This window comes from Gossypium arboreum, chromosome 5 (assembly GCF_025698485.1).
Source record: "Gossypium arboreum isolate Shixiya-1 chromosome 5, ASM2569848v2, whole genome shotgun sequence".
NCBI lineage: Eukaryota > Viridiplantae > Streptophyta > Magnoliopsida > Malvales > Malvaceae > Gossypium > Gossypium arboreum.
In genome coordinates, this window is record NC_069074.1 from 147,441 (window position 1) to 172,639 (window position 25,199).

At 33.5% G+C, this 25,199-nt stretch overlaps 4 protein-coding genes across 5 annotated transcripts; all 4 read left to right on the top strand.

Annotated features, from left to right (window-relative positions):
- Window positions 1–189: 189 nt before the first annotated feature.
- On the top strand, window positions 190–1,891 carry LOC108449944 (phospholipase A2-alpha). Its single transcript, XM_017747341.2, has 4 exons — window positions 190–617; window positions 686–728; window positions 838–963; window positions 1,501–1,891. Exons 1-4 carry the CDS (start codon window positions 507–509, stop codon window positions 1,674–1,676), a joined length of 456 nt encoding a protein of 151 aa, XP_017602830.1. The 5' UTR covers window positions 190–506; the 3' UTR covers window positions 1,677–1,891.
- A 2,490-nt stretch (window positions 1,892–4,381) lies between these two features.
- Window positions 4,382–10,121, top strand: LOC108453791 (nucleotide-sugar uncharacterized transporter 1). Its single transcript, XM_017752089.2, has 7 exons — window positions 4,382–4,856; window positions 6,166–6,317; window positions 6,410–6,615; window positions 6,703–6,796; window positions 7,433–7,599; window positions 8,018–8,188; window positions 9,575–10,121. The coding sequence occupies exons 1-7, from the start codon at window positions 4,766–4,768 to the stop codon at window positions 9,849–9,851; spliced, it is 1,158 nt and encodes a 385-aa protein (XP_017607578.1). The 5' UTR covers window positions 4,382–4,765; the 3' UTR covers window positions 9,852–10,121.
- A 2,388-nt stretch (window positions 10,122–12,509) lies between these two features.
- Window positions 12,510–12,883, top strand: LOC108452281 (uncharacterized). The gene has a single exon (XM_017750057.2). It carries the CDS (start codon window positions 12,642–12,644, stop codon window positions 12,831–12,833), a length of 192 nt encoding a protein of 63 aa, XP_017605546.1. The 5' UTR covers window positions 12,510–12,641; the 3' UTR covers window positions 12,834–12,883.
- Window positions 12,884–17,915: 5,032 nt separating this feature from the next.
- On the top strand, window positions 17,916–21,256 carry LOC108450691 (auxin efflux carrier component 2). Of its 2 annotated transcripts, XM_017748426.2 has the most exons (6): window positions 17,916–19,696; window positions 19,849–20,125; window positions 20,225–20,310; window positions 20,428–20,585; window positions 20,680–20,756; window positions 21,010–21,256. In XM_017748426.2, exons 1-6 carry the CDS (start codon window positions 18,478–18,480, stop codon window positions 21,074–21,076), a joined length of 1,884 nt encoding a protein of 627 aa, XP_017603915.1. In that variant the 5' UTR covers window positions 17,916–18,477; the 3' UTR covers window positions 21,077–21,256. The 2 variants fall into 2 exon arrangements, with proteins under 2 accessions (XP_017603915.1, XP_052884711.1); XM_053028751.1 differs by lacking the exons at window positions 20,680–20,756; window positions 21,010–21,256 and having other exon boundaries at window positions 20,453–20,558.
- The last annotated feature ends 3,943 nt before the right edge of the window (window positions 21,257–25,199 follow it).

Sequence of the window (25,199 nt, forward strand, 5' to 3'; positions counted from 1 at the left end):
AATGATGTGATATTCAAATAAAATATTTTCAACAATGGGAAAATGTAAATCCAAAATTTGGGAGTCTCATTTTGACCTTTGATTACAGAAATAAAACCTAGAGGTAAGGTAGTCGCTCTCAATAGGCACATGCTACCTTTCATGCGTAATTTATTTAAAATTTGGAAGTAACACTGCCTTGAATGAATCACCGACACAGATTGGATAGGACTTAGGAGGGATGGCTTGAAATCCCAATCATTTAGGTGAAGGGAAGGAGTAATAATGTATACCTTCCCTTAATATACTATAATTGCTTGCATTTCTCTGAAAAAGTTGAAGAAGTTGAAGAAGCATCCGTCCAAAAACGGATCACGAGCCATTACAAGACAACCCCCTCACACCTCATCTTCTTTTTTTTATTTATTTCAACAATTTCATCCATCCACCCTGCCTCTTCCTTTGTTTGCTTCCCTACAAAACCAAACCAAGCTTCTTCAGATTTCAGCGCTTTGGATTTGCCAAGAATGAGGACGCCTCATCATCTTTTCACTTTAGCTCTCTTCTTCACCTTCATCTCTGTTTCTGTTGAAGCCCTTAATGTTGGAATCCAGGCCGCTGATACCGCCATCTCTGTGGTCAGTTCACTTCTTCTTCTTCTTTCTTTCTTTCTTCTTCTTTCTAAATAAATAATCTTAATTTGCAGACCAAAGAATGCAGTAGGACATGTGAGTCAGAGTTCTGTTCAGGTATCCATCCATCCATCCATACATACATATGCTCTTGGTTTTGGTTATTTTGAAATGAAATGAAATAGGTGGGTGGGCTGAGATAATTATAAATGAAACAACAACACAGTGCCTCCATTTTTGAGGTATGGCAAGTATTGCGGCCTATTGTACAGTGGATGCCCTGGAGAGAAACCTTGCGATGGACTTGATGCTTGCTGTATGAAGCACGATGCCTGCGTTCAAGCTATGAACAGTATGCTCCCCCCCTTCCCCTTCTCTTTCTTTCTTAGTATTCCTATTGCACTAACACCCATTGCCTTCATTCTCAATCATTATTTATTATTTTCTTTTATCTTTGTCCAACCATAGCTATATGCAATATTTATTTTTACGCTACCTTTTCCTCTTTCCATACCAATAGAATAGAGGTTGAACCGATTAGGTATCTTGGCTTTGCCTTAACATCCCGTATAGCTCCCACCGTACCAAAAATATGCTCTCGGATTTGCTCACTTAGAGGTCAAATCTTTAGGATTAAACTTGTTTTGACACGCTCAAATAAGGACAAATTCCTGACAAATAAAATATATACTATATGTGCTCAATAGCCATGAAGCTAAGGTAAAGGATATTTGGTTAATTTTTTTCATAGAATTATACAAGTAAAGATGTAGAAAGTGAGGTTTGTATTTTTAAAATAGATAAGCTTTAGGGTGATATGATTTTAATTATGAACAACCGTTGTTTGATGGTAAGAATAAATAAAATGGAAATGTAAAACGGAGTGCAGATGACTATCTGAGTCAAAAGTGCAGCCAAAGCTTCATAAAGTGCATGAAGGATTTCCAGAAAGGAGGAGGAAGGAGTTTCAAGGGTAATAAATGCCAAGTCGATCAAGTCGTTGATGTCATCTCTGTTGTCATGAAGGCTGCCCTGATTGCTGGAGGAGTGCTTCATAAACCTTAGTCTTTTTACCCAACCCAACACTGTCAGACAAGACATTCTTCTGCTTCTGCAATCCTAAGATTGATGATGGCATGGCATCCCTCAATTAAATCATTCATCTACAACCATCCTTTAACTACCGTTTTCTTTTTCCTTAATGTCGCATTTGGAGTTGGAACTATTTGTTTTTCTTTAACAAAGAGAAATTTAAGCTAGAGTGCATTCCGTTTCAATAATACCTTGTGCATAAATTCTTGGAAATTACTACTGACTGACAGGCACAGCACAACATGCATGCATGCATGCTTCATGCTTGGTAAATGGATGCATATATGTATGTTAAAGCGAGAATGAAAGCCAAGGATTCTAAAGCATTCAATTAAGCTATTCACAAATATATTTATGGTTCATGATGCATGTTAGTTGGAACAACTCGCCTGCTATCCTGTCCCAGGTCTTGTCGTTGTTTAAGAAATAACTGTTGGTCGGCAGCCGACGACCAGTAAGTCTCCATGCTACTGCAACATCAAACGCGTTAAGCCCTAGTATAACAAAAACAGCCCCCCTGTAATTGAACGTGAGGGTAAACGGACCGCACGACCCGAATATGCTGTTTTGCTTTTATTTTGTTGTTGTTTTGTTGTTGGTTTGCTATTATTTCGATATTGTATTATTATTATGTTGTTATTACTTAAATGTGATATAATTTTATTTTATTGGTATTTTTATTATTAATTTTAGAGGCATTTGCTTGTAAAGTTATAATTGTTTTATTTTTATTTAAGTATTTTTTAAATGTATTTTAATTTGTTAAAAAGATTTATTTTAATTTTAATATATTTAATATATTATATTTTTAAATATATTTTATATAAAAATTAATACGGTGAACTGAGTTTAATATTTTAATTTGAGTTAGGCTTAATCAAAATTTTAAGTCTGATTTTCAAATTCAGCTTAAAAACGAAACTAAAATTTTTCATCGATATGACTTGGATCATGATCAAATGTCTGTCGAGTCCATTGAAACAACAAATGATGAAATTGAGATTTCAACATTGAACAATCCAATAAGATGAAACCAAACTTGGAAGAATAAGATGCATGCAAATTCAGTCCATCAATCACTTCCAAGCAATTAAACTCTAGAATATATAATATTTCTGCAATAATTTAAGTCTAAGACAAAGCTTTCCGTATAGACATAGCCTCTGCAACATGGGACTTGACTGAACAATGAACCTGACACTTTAGCCCGTACGCAAATGCACCATACTCATCATGCAAAAGTGTCGCCAAACCGATAGACCAGGACTCATGAAGAATGACAGCGTCGGTGTTACACTTTAACTAGCCAGCTGCCATCGCTGCCCAGCAATAACACGAGGCGGCACACAAGAAGCTACACAATCCAAGGTCCTCTGAGCACTTCTCCAATCTGCGAAATATGTCAGCAAAAGCGACTACTTGTGCAGCAGTAAACTGCTAATTTTTCCAGCTGAGCAGATTTCGAAAAAAACCAAATACTGGACATCACCGTGAGTGCTCTTTCCATTAGAGCATTGATAGAATGGGCTAAGTAGATAAGAATAAATTCAATAGTAGTATTATGTTATATGGAGATATTAGCAGTTTACCATACCTCAATACCCTTGCTACATTCAAGAAAGAGATGGTCCACCGTTTCCTCCACACCGCAGTTTAAGCAGCACAGAGCAACGTTACACCCCTTCTCCTACAAGCGACTTTTACACGGGATAAAATTCTTTAAACAACGCCACACAAAATCTTTCACTTTAGGAGGGAGATGGGCATTCCAAATACGCGACCAGCTGCCAACAACAGAGTTCTATCCAATATTCATAAATGAATTCGTAGCAAGCAAGACGGGCGATGTATTTTTTTAGGGGAGTAGAATTAAATTATATAATTTTTTTATTATATTTAAAATTTTATAAATTATAAAAATATCTAAATAAAAATTTTCATATAACATCTAATTTCACTCCTGGATCAAGACTTAACTGTATAACTTCTTTGTTTAATAAAATGTTATACAAACTTATCATTCGACAAATAAAACCTAATGAAAATCATTGTTACTCGAGTTACATCTAATTAAATCAGAATACCTTCAATTAAAGATTTATCTCAAATCATTTAAACTATTTATAACAAATCATTCACTCTCACGTTTTCTATGTCTAACAACAGAAAGGACACAACATAAAAATCTCGATTATATCCATGAGTCATGGGTAGTGAAACACAACTTATATCTTTGCCTTTACCAAAGCGCCAACAAATGCCCTTCAAAAGCAATTGTTTGGCAGCATACATGTTCTCCAAATGAAGGATTATGCCCTTCCTATGACTCTAGAAACTCGCACCGAGAAAAATACTTTGCTTTGAGCACCCCAGTCACCGAAGACTCCAATGGAAAGATGAAATGCCAACCTTGTTTCCCCTACAACAATTTGTTTTTCCAACTTAAAAACTGTTTGCTTAAACGATCACGGAAAAAAATAAAAATATATTTCTTGTTACGCCCAATAAAGGGCGTAGTATTGAAGTAAAACATAAATTATGAATTTTTTTTATAAAAATTTAAACTTCACAAAATATCTTATAAAAACAAATAAATATTATACTTATTTCATTTATAAAATAAACATTAAACAAATAATTAGCCTCCATATAAAACTTTTAAATCATATATTTAGAAAAAATTGGACAACAGCGAAAAAAGACACAGTTTAAGTGTAAAAAAAAGTAAAACATAAGACGCACCCTGATTTTCTCACTATTGGTATTCCGCTGTCTACGTATTTAAAGAATACTGTTTAGCCTTTTTTTTTTTTTATTTCTTCTTACAAGTTAATTGAGGCGACAATCAAGGAAGTTTTATGAATTATGATAATAAAAGTAATGGAAAGCAAAAAAGAAATTTTATAATTATTATCTTTTTACTTTCTACTTGAACTAAAACAATAAACTCAGGCACAGGCACAGGCACAGGCACAGGCACAGGCTCAGGCTCAGGCTCAGGCTCAGGCTCTACTCAACTAGTGATGGAAGTGTAAAATACAGGAATCTGAGCAACGAAGGAAATGCTTTGTAGCCGTGAGATTCTCAATTTTCTTATCAGGAAAGATGTGAAGAAGATACTGAAGCGGAAGGACAGCGATGCCGGCCAACGAGGTCTTTTTTTTTATTTTTATTTTTCTCATCTCTATTTTTGCAACATTTTAACACTCAAGCTGCTTCTAGATCCATTTATCTACTCTATTTTGCTTGCATGTTCCTTTTTTTGCATTTTCCCCCAAAATAAGATAATGGTTGTCGGTTGCTATTCAATGAACAGTGTTAAACTTTCCCCCCTCAATTTATTGAACCAGTCATGTTGTTTACAGATCTTGTCAGTAGAAATTTGCCTAAACTTGGATTTTCACAAGCTTATCAAGATTCATTCTCTATGGGTCCGTTTCTATTGAAGGCAATGAGTGATTGAACTTTTAATGGGTAATTGGTAATTTGGCTGATAACAAAAAAGAGATGCCCTTGCAAAATTTTGGAGGAAAAGTTTCTTTTGGTTTTATATACCATCGTTTTAACTTACCAGACTGAATGGCTGGCATTAAATGTGTGCTTTTGAAAAGTTTAGATGAAATATTATGAGTTGTAAGAAGGGTTTTTAACATCCTTGGATGAAACGGATTGGAGATGAACAAGAAAGGGAGAAAACTCAAGCAGCTAAATGTTGATGAAAATGCTCGCTACTCAGTAGCCAGCTCATGATTTCTTCCACACCCTTAACTAAGAAATTTTTATTTTTAGTTGAAACCCAAATCTCAAAGGAGCACGCTTTTTTATTTTCAAACTCTAAATTTAATTAGCTTTTACGATTGTTTCACTCTTACATTAAGATCTCTATCTGTTTACAGTGTAATGAATGGAGATGTCAATTTTCAATTGTCAAGAATTTCTTTGTACACAAGAGTAAGCTTAAATCAAGGCACATTTAGCAGTCTGGAACTTTATAGGTCAGGACGGGATGATTCTAATTGTTAGTTCATCTGAAACATTTTTACCATTTAAGTATGCGTAAACTTTAAGTAAATATTGCTTTCATCTTTCCGTTCAATTGAGCAATGTTGCTTTGAGTATGCATTTTCAGTGAACCGTATCCCTGACCACTGCTACAATTACTGTCTATTGTCATCTATTTACTTTGTGCAAGAACTATTGGGATCATTTATTTATTCATCTATACTACACCCTTGACCTGTACCTTGTATTGAATATTTTTGCCTATTCCTCTTGGTGTAGCAGGACTGTTGAGCTTTTGTTAACACATCTCTTAAACTCTCTTTAATTGATTTTGTTATTTTATCTTTCTGGATTGAGTGTTTACCTATTCGAATTGCATAAACTATAAAATATATGGAAAATTATTATTCTCTTGGATGTGCTTTTCCTCATTTCTTTGCCTCTTGTCTCACAAATTCAGGAAAAGCCCTAGAAGACTTGCGAGCTTCTATATTTAATAAATTCTGCTCATCTGAAAGTGCAAAGCGTCAACAGCAACGAATATGTGGTCCCGTTGCCGCTCTTACATTCAATTTTATGGTTGCTGTTGGTATTATTTTCATGAACAAATGGGTTTGTTGCCAAAATTTCTTGATATCTAAAGAAACTATTTGTTGTAATCTTATATATTGTATTGTGACATGGTATACTCCTTGTGTTTTCAGGTTCTTAAAAATGTAGGATTCCAGTTTCCTGTGTTTCTGACTTTTATTCACTATGCTGTATGCTGGGCATTGATGGCCATTTTGAATTCTTTTGCTCTTCTTCCTGCATCTCCACCCTCAAAATCAACCCCTTTGTCTTTGTTTACTCTTGGTGTTGTTATGTCTTTATCTACTGGTCTTGCTAATGTTAGCTTGAAATACAACAGGTTAGATTGTTAAATCTGTTTAAATGATATCTGACCAATGTCTCCTAGAGGACCTTTTGATTTGACTTTTTTTAATTTATTTTCTAGTGTGGGATTTTATCAGATGGCGAAGATTGCTGTCACGCCATCTATTGTCCTTGCAGAGTTTATATGGTACAAGAAGAAAGTCACTTTCTCCAAGGTAATAGATTTATTTCTCCTTCTGTTAACATAGAAACCGTTTATTGTTATATAGGCTATTATCGTTGTCCATCAGGTTGATAGGAATATGTTAGTCCCAAAATTGGAAGATAAGTACCCATCATCTAGTGGATGTTTTGATTATTTCAAAACTTGTTGATACTTGCATATTTGCCTTCTTGGTCTTTATTGAACACGAACTGTTACTGACTGCATACAGATTGTGCACCTATTTATGTCTGTTAAACTTATGATTCATATCTGATGTGAGAAAGAACGCAAAAAACTACGTTTCCTATACTAGAAATAGATGTTTAAATTTCTGGTACTTGTATCTTGTCCATTCTTGATTAAATTTGTTTTAATATTTCACGATCTTTTTCAAATATGCCTTTCTGATGATTTTAATCATTTATGTTTTTACTCTAAAATATTAATCTTGTTATATTTTTTTCATTTTCTTACCCTTGTTACCCTAAATGTTTGAGGGTTTCTGAGCTTTCCTTGAATATCAGCATGCAATCTTGCTTGAGGTTCGATGCGTTTTCTGATATATTCTTGTTATTATATTACGTAACACCATTGTTTGTAACATTTGAACCCTTTGCCTTGAAATTTTTCCTATGACATCTCTCAGGTGGTTGCACTAACAGTTGTATCTATTGGTGTTGCAATTGCTACTGTTACTGATTTGCAATTCAGCCTCTTTGGAGCCTGTGTGGCGGTGGCGTGGATAATCCCTAGTGCTGTCAATAAAATCCTTTGGTCCAACATGCAGCAACAAGAAAACTGGACAGCATTGTCGTATGTTGCAAGATCCTTTGAGCACTCTAGTAGTTTATTTGGGAATTCTTGATTGAAATGAATGAATGCAAAGGATAAACTAAGCCCAAGAAAATGTAGAGGATTAAAAGGCTGATAAAAGTTCCATTTTATGATGTTTATATAGGAGAGAAAAATGACTAACATTGCATATTTTGCTAGCCAACAGCAACAGAAACTTTTAGATGTTACTCTTTACTACGGGTAAAAATGGTCATATCGATTGAAATTCTTGGAGAGCTGTTTACATTTATTTTTAGTGGATTCTAGTCCCTCTAGCTTTTTTTTATTACTTTCCTTTATTTTGATACCTAAACATTTATTGTTAATCTTTTTGTTAATTTTATCCGTAAAACTTGTCAAATTGGCTGTTTATTGAATTAACAAATTTGTTGAACAGGTTAATGTGGAAAACAACGCCAATCACTTTACTTTTTCTGGTTTCTATGATTCCTTTCCTTGATCCCCCTGGTGTGCTGGCGTTTCATTGGAGTTTCAACAATACATCAGCAATCCTCGTATCAGCTTTCCTTGGATTCTTACTTCAGTGGTCGGGAGCCTTGGCGCTTGGGTAAGTGCATCTTTCCTTCTGTTATAATTGTTCACGTATGCTAGTTGTTTTTGAGCCAATTGATATTCTTTGATTTTGCTCTGCCTTGGTCAAATAATTGTGTTTGAATGCCTGTCCTGCATGCCCAATAAGGTATAGTACTTGAAATATATGTTGCTGCAACTCTTCATTTTGTTTGAGTTACTTGTATCTAACACGTGCCCAACGTCCATAAGCAAGGACTAGGAGTATAGACTAGAGATGCTTGTGCTTGCAAGCTATTCGAGATGTCAAGTGATCCAAATTTGAGCATCTTAATACCTGATTCTATCAACTTGTGAGCCTGGTGGAGCTTTTTGTTTTTTAATATATATTTTAAATTTTTTATATTATTAAATTATTCATTTACCCTGAATATATGTGTTAGTACACCCTAAACTTATTTTACCCTTACAATCATAATCCCATTACATTTCCTCCCAGCCAACGGCGCCTTCATCTCTGTCCCAATTCCCACAACCTACCCAGTCTACTTCTCTCCTAATTCTTCTCTGCACCTCCAAAGCTCAGCTAAGTAAAGTGTTAAACACTCCTATAGCAACACTTGGACAAAGTAAGATATATCAGTCAAATATGTCTCTGGCTTTTGAGTCCAACAAAAGTCGAGAGTTAAAAGAATAGGTATATATTTACTTGCTTTCATCAACTAAAGAAATCATTTTAAAAAAAATAAAAATAAATGATTTATATATTGTATGCTCCCTCATTTATTTCTTGTTTATCTTTATGTTGAAGAAAGCCCAAAATCAAAATGTAAGGTTGCAGAGGTATGTTGAGCCCGAGAAGTTAGTTCTTGCATTATTTCGGTTGTTTCAACTTGTATTTAGAAATATTTTGATTTGGTTGTTGGGTAAGGTTTTTTACTATTATCATTATATCATCTGTGGAATTTTCATTATTGAGTTCGATTAATAACCAAGTTGTATATCCAAAACTTAATTCGAGCTCGAGCTCAAGAATATAATCAGGCCAAATGAAGCGAACTCAAGCAGTTCGATTACATCTTGAGCTGAGCTTGAGCTTAGAAAACGAGACTTAATCTAGCCCAAGCCAAGTATTGAGCTGTGATGTTCAAATTGAACTTAAGCTTGTCATTATTCAGGCTTGGCTCGGCTTGTTTATAGCCATAATGCAGGTTTGACCTCCGTCTATATGAAAAAAGCATAAGAAATATAGAGTTGCTTGTGGCAGCATACTCTTATTTGAGACTCACCCTCAAGTCTGAGTAACATGGCTTTGAATTTATCCACTAGCAAAAAGTACAAAAAGAATTCATGAAGTCAATTCTTGGAGATGTTTGATAAAAAATTTTCTATGTTGTTTGATTTTTGTTCTATCAATTTTCAGGGCTACTTCTGCAATTTCCCACGTGGTTCTCGGACAATTCAAAACTTGTGTTATTCTTCTTGGAAGTTGTTACCTGTTTGGGTCAAATCCGGGCACAATTAGTATTATTGGAGCATTTATAGCAATTGCTGGTACGTCCTTTTTCACATACCTCAATTTACGTGATAAGAAGCAACAACCACAACCGGGGCTGCAAGTTTCATCCGCTTTGCCCAAGTCCAAGTTGAGTGAGGGAAATGGGGAGATCCGCGATGGGTTCGGTACTGAAACTGTCTAACAAAAAAAGGAATCTATGAGGATACTGGAGATGCTAAAACTAGATTAACCAAACCCTTTTGCATAGGAAGCTAATCATTTCAGTGTTGATAGTGAGTAATGGGTTTTAATTATGCCTTTTAACAGATACAAGGGCTTTGATATGCCAATATGTTGGCTGAATATTGAGTTTGATGGGAGATATGATTATTAGCCTCTCTTCACCCAAGCTTTTGACTTTGAAGCAATGAGTATGTATGATTTAGTTTTATTAGATGAATGTTGGGAATAAGTGGCTCGGTTGATGCTCCTATCCTATTACACACCCATTTGAGTAGAGATTTGTTCATCATACTCAAAAAAGAGAGAGAAATAGATGATTTGTGGGGCCCAAGGTGATGAAGAACAACAAAACAAAAGTTAGAAACTAACTGAAAGCGTAAAAGAGTTGAAGAAGACAATTCTTTTATAATTACTCTATTACTTGGCCTTGCAACACCAGCTTGTTTATTCTTTCATACATTCTAAGTATTCTGCATATTGGAATACAAATATTTATGTTAAAAGAGAATTTTCCAGTTTCAGTAAAAACAAAAATATTATTCTAATATTAATAGTAATCTTATCCTGTAAAAATATATATTCAAACAAGTTTAGTGAACTCCATCATCAGAGCCATTCCTTCATGATTTTACGTAGCACACATATCTATAAACAAAAATGATATCTTACTGTTACATCTCATCATAGTTTTAAAAATTAATTAAAATAGAAGACACTTTTACCATTTCTTTTCTATCTCTTTTAAGAATTCCTTTGGTTCAAAACATCTTATATTATTTTTAGTAATAGAGTTACGAGAATATAAGACTACTAGGTGGAATATTACATTGTTTGATTCTTTGACTGAAATGGTAGATTATTTAAAATACATTTTACTAAATTATTATTATTTAAAAAACAAATTTAGTTCCTTTAATTTTATTTATTCTCAATTTCCATAAAATTATAATAAATTATAACATTTTTGTTTTTATTGTTGAAATAAATTAATAATTCATAATAATAAAAAAGTGATTGCATCGCCAATCATTATTAATATACTAATAAATGAATCCCAAATTATAATCTTATAAAAGGATGAAATTTATTAAAATAATAAAATCAAAATTTCATATTCCAAACTTGAGACAACTTAGGAATAGATGATATTAATTGAGATTATACATTATATTCAAGTATCTTAGCACTACTTGGAAATTGAAAATTACCAAGTAAAAAGAAAACAAAATAATTTTAATCTTAAATGAAATATTATATAATGTTACCCTAAATGTAACAAGCTTCGATTGTTTTGAACTTTGACAATAAAAATGTCACAGCTGATATTTTTAGCCCTAAACAAAAATGATTGAATTCAACCAAAACAATATAGAAATTTGAAAATTTTCTAAAGATAGCATCACTTGCTATCATTGCAAACTCATCTTACTTTTCCCATTTTAAAATATCAATCTAAATTTATTAATTTAACATGTTGGTCAAGTTACATTTATAAGATTAGTATATAATTGACTGAAAATAAATATATTAAATTGATATGTTTTGGCTAATAATATTAATTAGACTAAAAATTTTAAATTGAAAAGGTAAGAAATTTTAATTTTAAGTATTACATATAACTATTAAATCAGATTAATAAATTTTAACATAAATAATCTTGAAACAACTAGTAAAGGGCCATGAATTATTATTAATGGTGAAACAGAAACAAGTAGGTGGTAAAAATAAATTTAGAAGAGGGAGAAAAATAAAATATCTACATTTAATTTTATCTGCAGTCTGCACTAATATATATATATATATATAAGGACTGAATTTAGTATTAAGAGTTTTTAAGATATAAGATATTAACTCAGTTAAATTAAATAGAAAGTAGTAATTATAAGGAAGTTTGTGTCCTATTTTCTAAAACAAAATATATTTTTTAAAAACTAGTCATATTTTTAGTAATAAATAATTTTTCCTTTTTCATATATTTATTAGTGATAATTTTAAAAAATCCAGTGACCCCAGTGCCAATTGTAATAAAAGAGATATAAATAAAAATATCTAGAAAATGATCAAAAGTGAAAATATAAATAAATATAAGAAGAAAAATCATACTAAATAATATAGTTTTAGACATTAATAAAATAGTACCATATTATTAAAATTTAAAGATAATAGAATATTATTATACTCTCGTATATATATACTATCTTTTCTAATTTAATTTAACTTTAATTAAATTACTTAAAATAATTAATTTCTAAATTATAAACCAACATCTTTTCTTCTTTTATAATTTTTAATTATTTTTCTAGAAGTTAATATTTTTATTTTTGTGCAGGTAAATTTTTATTTTAAATTGTTTTCCTATTTCATATTATATATTTTTAAAAGTATAAATTATATTGAATTTTATGTAATTTAATTTTTATTTTAATTACTTATGATTTTTTTAAAATTAAAGTTAAAAATTAGGTTAAATATAAATAAATGTATAATAATAATTTTATATCTTTAATAATATGATTAAATTTTATTGGAATTTAAAATAAATTATTCTCCTGAAAAAGAAAAGCAAAAATAAGAAAAAAAGTTCTGATCTCTCCAACAAACAACACAGGGGGGTCTTTAAATACCCTTGTTCTGACATGAAATGAAAACAAAAGGGTATTGTGTTGGTATCTTCACTATCCCTGCTTCTTCACATTACTAATGCATTATTTTTGTTTGCAGTAGCAGTTACAGGTATCAATTACAAAGAATGTGTGACGAAGAAGAGAGAGAGTTGGGAAGACAGGAAGCGCCTGGGACTTGTCCGCACTGCGGTGGCAAAGTCCAAGCGGTGGACGTCGAAAGGCGTTGGAGGTGCTGCTGTTTCTTTCCCATTTGCTTCTCCATTAAGCGAAAATATTGCTGCACCTTATGTTCTAGGCGTTTGGTCTTGTATTTCTAGTTTTTTTTTTTTTTTTAATTAATTGGAAGGTTAATTCTAATTCAGGTTAATTTCCATTTTCGCATCTTAATTAGTTTAGCTTAGGCTACCAAGGTTTTCTATTTCACCACAATCTCAAACCATTTCAATGGCGGCCTACCAATGCTCTTTTTTTTTTTTTTTATAAAAAAAAATCTCGCCGACCATCCCTTCCCTGTGGTTTTGTTTTACCATGACGACGGCGATGATGATGATCCAGAGAGGCAGGCTTCAATGCTTTTCTGACCGAAAAAAGAGAGATGACAGATCTGAGATTTTACTGTCTTGTGCTTGCTTAATGTATGAAAACTCAAAACACAGACATTATATAAAATTTGAGGGTTAGCAACATAAGTTAAATCCGATTGCTTACCCACACACTCACATGTAAGGAAATATGGCCTTTTCCAAAATTATTATTAGCGTAAATGTGTGGGATTAGATTAGTAGTGAAAGAGGCTTTTTCCATAGTGTTAAAAGTGGGTAATTGAGCCTTGCAAATAATTCAAAATGAAATGGGTTGTTAGACCAAAGAGGAAAGAGCAACATCATCAACTTCCCTGAAATTAATGCTAAACCTTATACCTCAAACTCTTTTCCCTTGTCTCCACTCCCCTCTATTGCCTTTGCTTCTTCCATTCAAAACTCTTTTCCCTATATGGTGTGGGGGTGGACCATTATGGTAGCTACTTTTTTTAAGAAGAAAATGATCATTTTATTATTTTATGTTTCTCTCGATATATACTAAAATCATAAACAAACACATATATTAAAATTATATTAATGAAAACTAAGACTGTTTTTTCAAGAGAAAGTGGAAGCAAGATGTCAACTAATTACTAAAATTGCAAAAGCCTTTAAACTTGAAAATGTTGTTAAATTTTAGAAATTAAATTCTGTGAAAATTGCACTGTGAGGATGCATTATCATTCTTAGGGAAAAAAACTGGATAAGTTTGAAGTTGTTGTAACTAAATACAATGAAACAAAAGAAGGCATATAATTAGAGTAAGATGCTAAAGTCCTTTATTGGTGGTAACAAAATGTTTCACTCTACTTGACATCATTTTCATCACCTAAACTATTGGTTGAATCATTTACAGAACTGAGATAAAGAAAAAGATAAATAAAATTTTGAATCTGTTTTTCATCACCCAAATCTTTTGGGTTTCAATTTCTATACTCTTCTTCTTCTAATGCCATCTTTTTTACATTAGGAATCAACAATTTCTTTTAGTATAATCATCAATTACTATACATTATAGATTATATTTGTACAACTTATTGGTACTACCAACCCATTACATTTTTCCCAATAATAATGAAGTAAAAGATTTTCCTAATATAACCATGAAGCTAAGGTAAAGGATATATGGTTAATTCTTTCATACAAGTAAAGATGTAGAAAGTGAGGTTTGTATGTTTAAAATAGATAAGCTTTAGGGTGATATGATTTTAATTATGAACAACTGTTGTTTGATGGTGATATGTAAAAGCCAAAGCTTCATGAAGGAGTTTCAAGGGTAACAAATGCCAAGTGGATCAAGGCTGCCCTACTTTCTTATATTCCCAGGTCTGTTAATGTTGAAACTGTTTTCTGATTTGCTGTAGTTGGACAACTCTTATGCTTTACTAAAATTTACCTGTCAGAAATGTTTCAACACTTCAATGGGTCCATACTATCAAAACATAATTAACAATTCCCCACCAATTTTTTATATTTGGAATTTATGGATCTTCCTTCATTTCTTTAAAAATTATCAATTATAGCTAATATTAAATTTTAAACATTGATGCTATCTCTTTCCATAAATGATTATTGATGATACAATGCATTGTCCTTTGAGGAAGATGCTGCTGCTGCATATTAGTGTTAATGGAGAAGTACATTCATGCCAGCATATTGCTTCCCAAACTTCACTACAAGTCAACAACTCACTTCTTATTTTGCTTCACACTTGCTGCGAAATTTGAAATTTGGTTACAAATCTATACTAGCCTTTTCTTTCACACCTCTCCAATCCTTGTCTTTTTCATTCTAAACATAAAATGCTTCATTTTTTCAATTCTACTTCTTTTATTTTATTTATATTTCAATTTTCAATTTTCATCCTTATACTACGCTAGAATTAAAGATTTAATTTTTTTTACATAATTTAGTACCTCAATGTTTAAAATCTCATTAATCTTTTATATAAAAAGAAGTTGCTAAACGATTGTGTCAATCACATATGTCCTTTTCTTTTTGCCCTATAAAATAACAGTAAAATTTTAGTATTGATCCCTCTATTAGGGGTGTAGCCAAAGCAGGGCAATAGGTAGCTAAATTACTTCTTATGCCCTCCCAAAATTAAAAAGAATTAATTTAGGCCTTTTTAACTTTTGGTTAAATGGAAAATTTATAGTTTTAGTCCTTTTTCTAAAACTGTTGATTTAATTTAAGCAATTTTAATACAAAATTTTCCACTTTGGTCCTTCTAAATTTTATAATCTTATCTTGCCTCCCCCAAACAAAATTTTTGACTTTGCTCGTGCCCTCTACTTTGCTAAACTTTAGGATTTAATCTATATTAATTACTGGGTAAATACACCCAGTAGAAAGCTCTCATTTCCCTTCTATTATGCAATTCAACTTTTATTTATTCATGTAACAACTTTAAATGTCACAAATTTGCAAACCAAAATCCAATTATCTTTATTCTCTAATCTTTGACACTGACTATTAGATCAACTTGGATTTAAGGTATGTTCTACTCACCGATGGGTATTGATCCACTGTATTGAATGTCAAATTGTTGTTTGGAGCTCGCCAGTTAGACTTTTTTTTAAAAAAAAAAAAAATTAATAGCTAGGGGGCTGGCAAGGGCCCCAACCCCCTACAATGGAAAATTTTTCATTCAAGCCCTTTAAATTTTATTAAATTTTAAATTAGTAAAAGTAAAATTGCTTTTTGACATCCTAAAATGATAAAAGTTTAATTTAATCCTTTAAAAATTATAAAGATATAGCTATTAAAATGGTGAAATTACATTTTTACTATTGAAAAATTACAATTTAATTTATGCCCTGTACCCCTGTTATTTAGTGAGTTAAATGAAAAGTTTTGAATAATTTAATGACCATTTTATAATTACTTGAAACTAAGTGAATAAAACATAAATTTTGGCATGATTCAAAAAGACGGTTGTTGAAAAATTTAGTGCAGATTTAATGGCCCAAGTACAGGAGTCTAGATTACACCTCTACCCTGTTCGATAGTCCAACCACATGGATTTGAAGTATTACACATGAGATAAATGGTGGTTTGAATCTCTTATTATTATTTGTTACACAAAAATCAGTAAAATTAATTGTATGAAATAATTTGGAACTATATCTGTATACTAAAAAGAAACACTCTTGATTAAGAAAGAGATGGAATCAGGAACTGCTGTCACCATTTTCACACTAAAAACAAAAACAAGTTAGCAACCTGAAAAATAATCTCAAATGTAACGAGAAAGGAAACAACATCATCTCAAGTTTAATTTTCCTTTCAACTATCCAATTTAATCTCATACATCAGGATTGTGGTGCATAAGATAATATGAAAGCAATAACTACGATACATGCCATGATTGAATGTAAAACAAGGAACAACTTAACTATTGAAGCATAATTAGTTAAATTAAAATATAACAACAGATAATCCTCCCATACACTAAATTTAATAGTTAACTAACTAAAATATAATTTAAGATGAAACTTTTTTTTAAAATTTAATAGATGATGCAGATAAATTAAAATTCAAAGGAACAATTAATGATAAATATATAAATAACTTAATATCATTAAGTCTCCTTAATATATTCTTCCAATACCTCTATTTACTTCCAAAAATAGTTGAAATATATGTTTTTAAAATAGATATACATTAAATATATAATATTAAGTAAATTAATTATCTTTTTTTTTTTAACAAAACTTTTAAGTTCTAATGTCTAAAATATCCCTCTTGATTTTTTATACTACCTAAAATACACTCCTAAGCCCGTATTGTTTTTTTTTTACTCCTTAAAATACATCTATTAACTCGGTTTTATATAATAAATAGATTAAAGTAAATATAATATTATTTATTTATTTTCTTAAAGTTTCAATTTCTGTATAAAATGAATTCTAATTATAAATTAATAAAAAATATTTTTTATTGTCGTGTCCTGTGTCCTAATATTTAAAAAATTATTATATTATTGTGTCCATGCTTCCACTAAATTGGCGGCGAAACATAGATAGAACACCAACTCAAAATCCCATGATTTATGTAAAAAGTTGAGGACTTGAAACTGAAGGCAAAAGAGGGCTTGATTTCCAATTTACTGGTCGGTTTGAGGAAGATGCCCCTATATTTTGCAAGATATTAGTGAATGTGTAGTACTTGTGGGCCTAGGTTGACAATCATCAATGGATTGTGAAAATATCCTTGTCAACTATGATCTAATTTTCATCGGTAGTTATTATTGTTGATTCCAGATGATTGGTCTCATTTAAGACCAACAATAAAACAAAATGACTCCACTCTCACCTAAACCCCTCATAATATTTGCGCTCACTAAATAAAAAACTTCCATTTTCTCAACTTGCTATCAATATCGAAGAGAATATTATTATTTTCAATTAAATTCACTTTAGTGGTGTAAAGATATTGCATCTTTTATTTTATTTTTATATGCAACGTGTTTGATGTCATTTGTAAAAGGAAAAAGGCAGCTTCCACGTTGAATATTATGAATCTAAACAACTCCCAATTTGTGTTGAGATTCCATGTCGATGGAAATCAGGAAATAATGTTACAACCAACGCTTGTATTGGACTTGGAGTGATGGACGTCAAGGAGGAGCGCTGCACTATGCCAAAAACCTCTTGCCGCTTGGTATTTTGCATGTGATTATTAAACTACCGTTTGCTTACATCAGTGCTTACATCGATGATGGTAAAAGAGTAATCTTTGACAATATATACCTCCATCCAATGCAACCTCTATATAATATGTATCTGCATGCAGACAGATCTTTACTGCAACCGCAGATCGCTAAACGCTGTCTCACACATGTGCATAAACGACTGCTCTGCCGATAACTATGCGTTATTTGCAATATTTATATTGCAATGTGTTTAGCTTAACCCAAACATCCCCTTTTTTTCATTTTCAAAAATTTCGCACCTACTTAGACAGGAAGGATCTTGCTGTCTCGGCTCCATTCAGACTTGGCTTTCCTTCATTGAATTTATCTTTAGAGACTGTTAAACTTGAGGGAGTAAATAGAGGGAGCAAGGCGAGTGGCACAACTTCTTTTCTCCTCTGCCAGTGTCACCGTCAACTTCCGTGCCGCGCCATATAAATAAATAAATAAATAAACAAACAAGTTTAGTGTTTGTCATTAATAACCCATCTATAAACCCGGAAAACTAGGCGGTTGGCACTTGTCTTCATTTCTTTCTTAGCCCACCTTCAGTTATATATGTTTGATTCCATATAAGGGAGTCTCCTCTCCTCTCCTCTGAAATATCATTCTCAGTCAGTGCTAGTGTTAGTGTTACTGAATACTGAAAGCTGATCCAAGTAGGTAGGTAGCTAATTGTTAAGCATGATCACTGGAAAGGACATATACGACGTTCTGGCAGCTATTGTGCCCCTATATATTGCTATGATGTTAGCATATGGGTCGGTGAGGTGGTGGAAAATATTTACCCCAGATCAATGTTCAGGCATCAACCGTTTCGTTGCAGTGTTTGCAGTTCCGTTACTCTCCTTCCATTTCATCTCCTCAAATGATCCATATGCCATGAACTACCACTTCATAGCTGCCGATTCTCTCCAGAAGGTAGTCATCCTCGTTGCCCTTTTCCTATGGCAAGCCTTCACCAAACATGGCAATCTGGAGTGGATGATTACTCTCTTCTCTCTATCCACTCTCCCCAACACTCTTGTCATGGGGATCCCCCTTTTAAAGGCTATGTACGGGGATTTCTCCGGCAGCCTTATGGTTCAAATTGTAGTTTTGCAGAGTGTGATTTGGTACACTCTCATGCTCTTCATGTTTGAATATAGAGGAGCAAAGCTTCTGATCAACGACCAGTTCCCGGAGACTGCTGGATCTATTACCTCTTTCCGAGTAGAGTCGGATGTTGTTTCACTTAATGGCCGCGAGCCTCTACAAGCTGACGCTGAGATTGGTGATGACGGAAAACTCCACGTTGTGGTGAGAAGATCAAGTGCGTCATCAATGGTATCGTCCTTTAACAAATCACATGGACTGAATTCCTTAACGTCCATGACTCCCAGAGCCTCAAACCTTACCGGGGTAGAAATATACTCTGTCCAGTCATCCAGAGAGCCCACTCCCAGGGCTTCAAGCTTTAATCAAAACGATTTCTATGCCATGTTTGCAAGCAAGGCTCCAAGTCCCAAGCATGGCTACAACAACAGCTTCCAGGGGGCAGTTGGTGATGTTTTTTCGCTGCAATCTTCCAAAGGAGCAACACCAAGAACTTCAAACTTCGATGAAGAGATGCTCAAGGTTGCCAAGAGAAGGGGGGGAAGGAGCATGAGCGGCGAGTTGTATAACGGTGGTGGTGTTCCTTCTTATCCACCACCCAATCCAATATTTGCGGGGTCAACTAGCGGTGGCTCTAAGAAGAAGGAAAGTGGCGCAATGCCTAACAAGGAGCTTCACATGTTTGTTTGGAGCTCTAGTGCTTCTCCTGTGTCGGAAGGGAATCTAAGGCATGCAGTTAATAGAGCTGCCTCTACTGACTTTGACTCTTCTAAACCTACCCATCAACAAGAAAACGCTGCTTCAAGAGGTAATCAATTTGGCTCTTGTTGTTGCTGTTTCTCTCATCATTCTCATCTTCATTAGGTTGACCGAGCATAAATATATATATATAACAATAGATGATGATGATGATCTGATACGATCGAGATGCATGCTTAATTGTTGTTGTTGTTGTTGCAGCAATGCATGAGCTAATTGAAAATATGGGTAAAAGCAGTGGGGGGGACAAGGATTTGGAGATATTAGAGGAGGGATCCAAGTTTCCAACAAGTGGATCTCCCTTGAGTTGTCAGAAAAAGATGAACATGGAAGAAGGCGAAGTGGCAAAGAAACAACAGATGCCTCCTGCAAGTGTGATGACAAGGCTTATTCTTATCATGGTTTGGAGGAAGCTCATTAGGAACCCTAACACATATTCCAGTCTTTTCGGCTTGACTTGGTCCCTCATATCTTTCAGGTTCTTCACTTTTAGTTTTGTTTAATAATCACTACATAATAGTAGAAGGCAAGTAACTAATTTTGATTTTATATACATCTATCTATCTGTTGCTTGCAGGTGGAACATTCAGATGCCAACAATTGTAAGTGGGTCGATAGCAATATTATCCGATGCTGGTCTGGGAATGGCAATGTTTAGTCTAGGTATTTCTCTGACTCACTTTCCCTCCATACATTGTAGTATAGTTAGTATGTACCAAATCAATTTCTTCACTTACTTGCTATATAGCTTGGTTTTAATATTTTATATGAAAAAAACAGGCTTATTCATGGCATTACAACCCAGGATCATAGCTTGCGGAAAATCTGTAGCAACATTTTCCATGGCTGTCAGGTTTTTGACGGGTCCCGCTGTCATTGCTGCAACCTCCATAGCCATTGGTCTTCGTGGGGTTCTTTTGCATGTCGCTATCGTTCAGGTATTTACTTGACCCGCTCTTTATAGTATTGTAAAATGATTTCCAATTCTGGCTTTTTTACTCAGGATATAAATATTGTGAGTTAATGTTCCAGGCTGCCCTTCCACAAGGAATAGTTCCATTTGTGTTTGCCAAGGAGTATAATGTTCATCCCGACATACTTAGCACTGCGTAAGTTAATTGATACCCATTTCAAACAAACTTTATACAATCAAGTGTGGAAAATTGCAACTAATCTTTCTATTGATTTGTGCTTATCTTGTTAATAACCATTGGGATGCATGCATCTTTTATTTTTTTTAACAAGATTCCTTTGATTCAGGAATAATATTCTAGTGCGACAGCACATATTTGTCATTTTCACGTTCTCTCTTTTGTTGGGAGTAATTAAATTACTTCTGTCATCTTCTTCCATTCATTGCAGGGTTATTTTCGGAATGTTGATTGCTCTGCCCATTACAATACTCTACTATGTGCTTCTTGGACTGTAATTTCTGGGATTCATGAATCCGATTGACAAGTGGAGTGGAAAATGGCATGGGATTCAGTGAAGAAGAAAATACATACAGCAACTGTATACTCATTTGCATGTGACTTTTGCATTAATTTAGTATTTTTAGAGATGCGTTTCTATCACATTAATTTAATTTACTACTTTGACTTTTCTTCTCTTCTTTTTTTAAGCCCGCTGCCCTCGATCCACCATTAATTAATGCAAGTACCGTTTAACATTTTATATAGCATTAGACATTCTATTAGCCCACCATGTAATGCAATGAAGAAGCTGAAACTAGTACTGTAAACATGACCTAGTTTTATATCTCAAATTCAAGATCTAATTAAAAACCACGAAGATGGATTTGAGGAGTAGTGGAAACTTGAACTTGGGTTATAAAATTAATGCAAGGGCAAAGCAAGTTGTGGTTTAATTCGTTGGTAGGTTTGGAATTTTTAAATAGCTCAGATCAGAGCATGTGCTTCTCCTTACAAATTTGAGATTGTTTAACAAGAGATCAGATTCCGAGTCTAGAAGCGAGTGTAGTCGCACGCACTGGATCTAACCTATATTTTCTTCATCAACGCAACAGCCTATATTAAAAGCTTCTCTGCTATCATGTTCACACTCTGCACTGCATTGGAAGCAAATGAGGCGTATAGTTAATGACTAATTTCTCCATCTTGCTATGTTGAACTAAACCCAACCCAATGAAATACCACCCACGCAAGTACAATTTATATTTTTTTACTCTCAAAAGCAATTTGATAATTATGACCAACCTAATAACATAATACATCAACAATCGATGCAAATCAACCAAATATTACAAGCAAAAAATAATAAATTGAGACGCACAATATTTTACATGGAAACTATGATCAAAGGCTTACTACAATATTACAATCAAGCCATAATAAAGAGTATACAACTAAAACTAGGTTATCAGCAAATAATTCCAAGCAAACTTTAAGAGAAAAGTTGAAAATATCACCAAAAAATGGGCTGACTCTGAAAGCCGAAAACCCAAAGCTATAGTACCCCAAGCAAGAATTAGACTATACACATTAAATATCTTCGAGTCTACTAACTACTGTAAAAAAATCAGCTCCAATGGACACCAAACGGACCTCTGATCGAAGAAAATATAAAGGTTATTAGTCTGTGTAAGAAAGTTGTTTTCTCTCTCATTTTTCTCCTTTTCGTTTTCTTTGACTTGTAGCACACACACTCTTTTATGTTTCAACAACCCCACAAACTATATATATGTAGGGCACGTATAGAAGTGGGTTCCCACATCATGGGACCACCCACGGCCCAACAAATCTCCCCCTCCCACTACGTGGGGATGTTCTCCATACCGGCAATCGAGCAACAAGCCTCAAACTTCCTTCTTGGCAATACCTTGGTCAATATATTCGCACAATATCACCAGTATAAATTTTCTCAAGCTTTAAAAACTTAGCCTTGAGAACTTTTCGAAACCAATGATACTTCACATCAATATGTTTAGTCCAAGCATGGAAAGTCGAATTCTTACCAAGATGAGTAGCACTTTAGCCTAGACTAAAAAGAAACTAACTAACAGTACCAACAACATAAGCCAAGTCTTGTATCATGCATATCATCGCATACATCAAACTACCCATGGCTGAAGAGTAAGGAACTTTTCGTATATCTTCCTTCTCTTTCTCTATTAAAGGACTTTGCTTGACACTCACTTTGAACTGCAAAGAGCAGGGAGTGCTCACCATTTTAGCTTTATCCATATTAAATCTTTTAAGTACTTTCTCAATAAACCTTTTACATGATAACCAAAATTTATTGGTTTTTCTATCATGTGTCAATCGAATGCCAAGATTTACTTTGCTAGCCCCAAATCTTTCACCTTAAAAGGACTTACTCAACTCTTGCTTCAACATGGGAAATCTAGAAATATTACTATCGACAATAAGCATATCATCGAAATAAAGCAATAGAATAATGAAATCATCATAAAAAAAAATTGTAAATGAAAATACAATAATCAGTAGCCTTCTTGTAGTCATTCTCCCCCATAACAAACTCAAACTTCTTTTACCATTGCCTTAGAGCATGCTTTAAACCATACAAACTCTTCATCAATCACCACACGTAGTCTTCTTTTCCTTCTGCAATAAAACCCTTTAGTTGTTCTATGTAAAGCTCTTCCTCCAAATCACCATGAAGGAAAGTAGTTTTCACATCCATTTATTCAACCTCTAAGTTATAATAAGCTTCCAAACTCAATATAGTTTTGATAGAGGACATTTTCACAATCGGAGAAAATATTTCTTCAAAGTTAATCTCTTTTTTCTGACTGTAACTAGACTTATTCATGGGTCGGGCCACCTGGCTCGGCCCGAAGGTCCGCCCAAAATGTAGGATGGTTTGAACAAAAATATAGGCTCGAAAAAAGGGTTTGGACAAAAAAAGGCCCGTTTAAAAATAGGCCGGGTGTAAAACCCCCTGTAATACCCCGAAACCGTGGCCGTCACCGGGGTCGAACACGAGGTGTTATCTGGCTTAATTCATCACTTATACAGCTCAAACAATTTATTTTAAAACTCCCAGACAAGCTGTCAATCTGCGTTATAGTCACTTAAAAATTCGTATCTTGAGTTCTGAAACTCGAAATCCAATTCTGCAAATTTTTCCTGAAACTAGACTCATATATCTATCTACTGAAATTTTTCCACAATTTTTGGTTGGTCCAATTAGTACAGTTTATTAGTTAAAGTCTTCCCTGTTTCAGGGTTCGACTACTCTGACCTCTGTGTATTACAGACCAGATATCTCCCTGTACAGAGATTCAATGACTATGCCGTTTGTCCCTAATAAAACTAGACTCAATAAGGAATCTGTGCATATAAAGTATGACTTCTAATTATCTTTGTAAAATTTATGGTGAATTTCCAAAATCGGAATAGGGGATCCAGAAATCGTTCTGGCCCTGTTTCACAAGATTTTAAATATCTCATACAATATAGCTCATATACTTGTTTTACTTCTTCCATGTGAAAATAGACTCATCAAGCTTCGATTCCATAACTTATTCATTATTTAATTCCATTTCTACTATTTTTAGTGATTTTTCAATTTCACATCACTACTGCTGTCTGCATCTATTATTAGAGTAAATTTTACCTATTAGAGTAATTTAACATACATATCACCAAGTATGATCATGACTAGCCATACCAAAGGCTAATCATTACCAAGCATTTCCTTACTACTCAATAACCATATCATGAGTGTAACACCGGAAATGATTAGCCATGACAAACGGCATAATAATCAAATAGACTTTAACTATTACTTATAACTAAGTATCATAAGACCAAATCCAACTTAACATTTATGCCATTTTCGCATGGCTAAAAGTATACATACCAAAGTTCAAACAAAATATAATAGCCTATACATGCCGAAATGTTCTCTTAGGCCAACTAAGAAGAAGATACCAAAAAGTTGCAAGCTGGTGTGATGACTTCGACGATGGTCCCGAGCACACAAAAATGGATCAAAGGAACCTAAATAAGTGACAAATAAACACACCAAATGAGTATATAACTCAGTAAGTCATAAGCATTACATACCGTACAATTATAAGAGATCATAAGAGAAGGCAAATAATGCAAAATCAGTTACTCCAACTATACCGAACTATGCTATCATTTCTTAGAATTTCGGTTCAATCTCATGCCAAGTCCTACAATCAAATCAAACACCAAAACAACCCAATTGATTTAGACCCGATTCCTCAAAGCATGGAATTATGATGCACTAGATAATTTGTACCTACTCAGTACATGCCTCAAGTTCGATACTTTAGTTACTAGTTCTACCACTTCGTTCTTTCACGCACATTTTATATTATCAATCGAATTTGCACACATAGTGCTCGTCACACTCGCACACATAGTGCCATAGTACACCGCACACTCAGTGCATTGGATTTTCTCTCATACTTCAACATCCAAATCGGCACACATAGTGCTACTTAATTCCGCACACATAGTGCCATATCTTAACTCATTTTGATAAGGCAATTTACTTAATTCAAATAGCACATATGGTCATATTAATAATTAGAAAAT

Bases quoted from the DNA above. Each gene is read 5' to 3' on its own strand.
- LOC108453791 (XM_017752089.2), top strand. From the start codon at position 4,766: ATGCTTTGTAGCCGTGAGATTCTCAATTTTCTTATCAGGAAAGATGTG. The intron at 6,318-6,409 runs GTTTGTTGCCAA...TTGTGTTTTCAG, and splicing joins TTATTTTCATGAACAAATGG to GTTCTTAAAAATGTAGGATT. The intron at 6,616-6,702 runs GTTAGATTGTTA...TTTATTTTCTAG, and splicing joins GTTAGCTTGAAATACAACAG to TGTGGGATTTTATCAGATGG.
- LOC108452281 (XM_017750057.2), top strand. From the start codon at position 12,642: ATGTGTGACGAAGAAGAGAGAGAGTTGGGAAGACAGGAAGCGCCTGGG.
- LOC108450691 (XM_017748426.2), top strand. From the start codon at position 18,478: ATGATCACTGGAAAGGACATATACGACGTTCTGGCAGCTATTGTGCCC. The intron at 20,586-20,679 runs GTATTTACTTGA...TTAATGTTCCAG, and splicing joins TGCATGTCGCTATCGTTCAG to GCTGCCCTTCCACAAGGAAT. The intron at 20,757-21,009 runs GTAAGTTAATTG...CATTCATTGCAG, and splicing joins CCCGACATACTTAGCACTGC to GGTTATTTTCGGAATGTTGA.
- LOC108449944 (XM_017747341.2), top strand. From the start codon at position 507: ATGAGGACGCCTCATCATCTTTTCACTTTAGCTCTCTTCTTCACCTTC. The intron at 618-685 runs GTCAGTTCACTT...CTTAATTTGCAG, and splicing joins CTGATACCGCCATCTCTGTG to ACCAAAGAATGCAGTAGGAC. The intron at 729-837 runs GTATCCATCCAT...ACAACAACACAG, and splicing joins TGAGTCAGAGTTCTGTTCAG to TGCCTCCATTTTTGAGGTAT.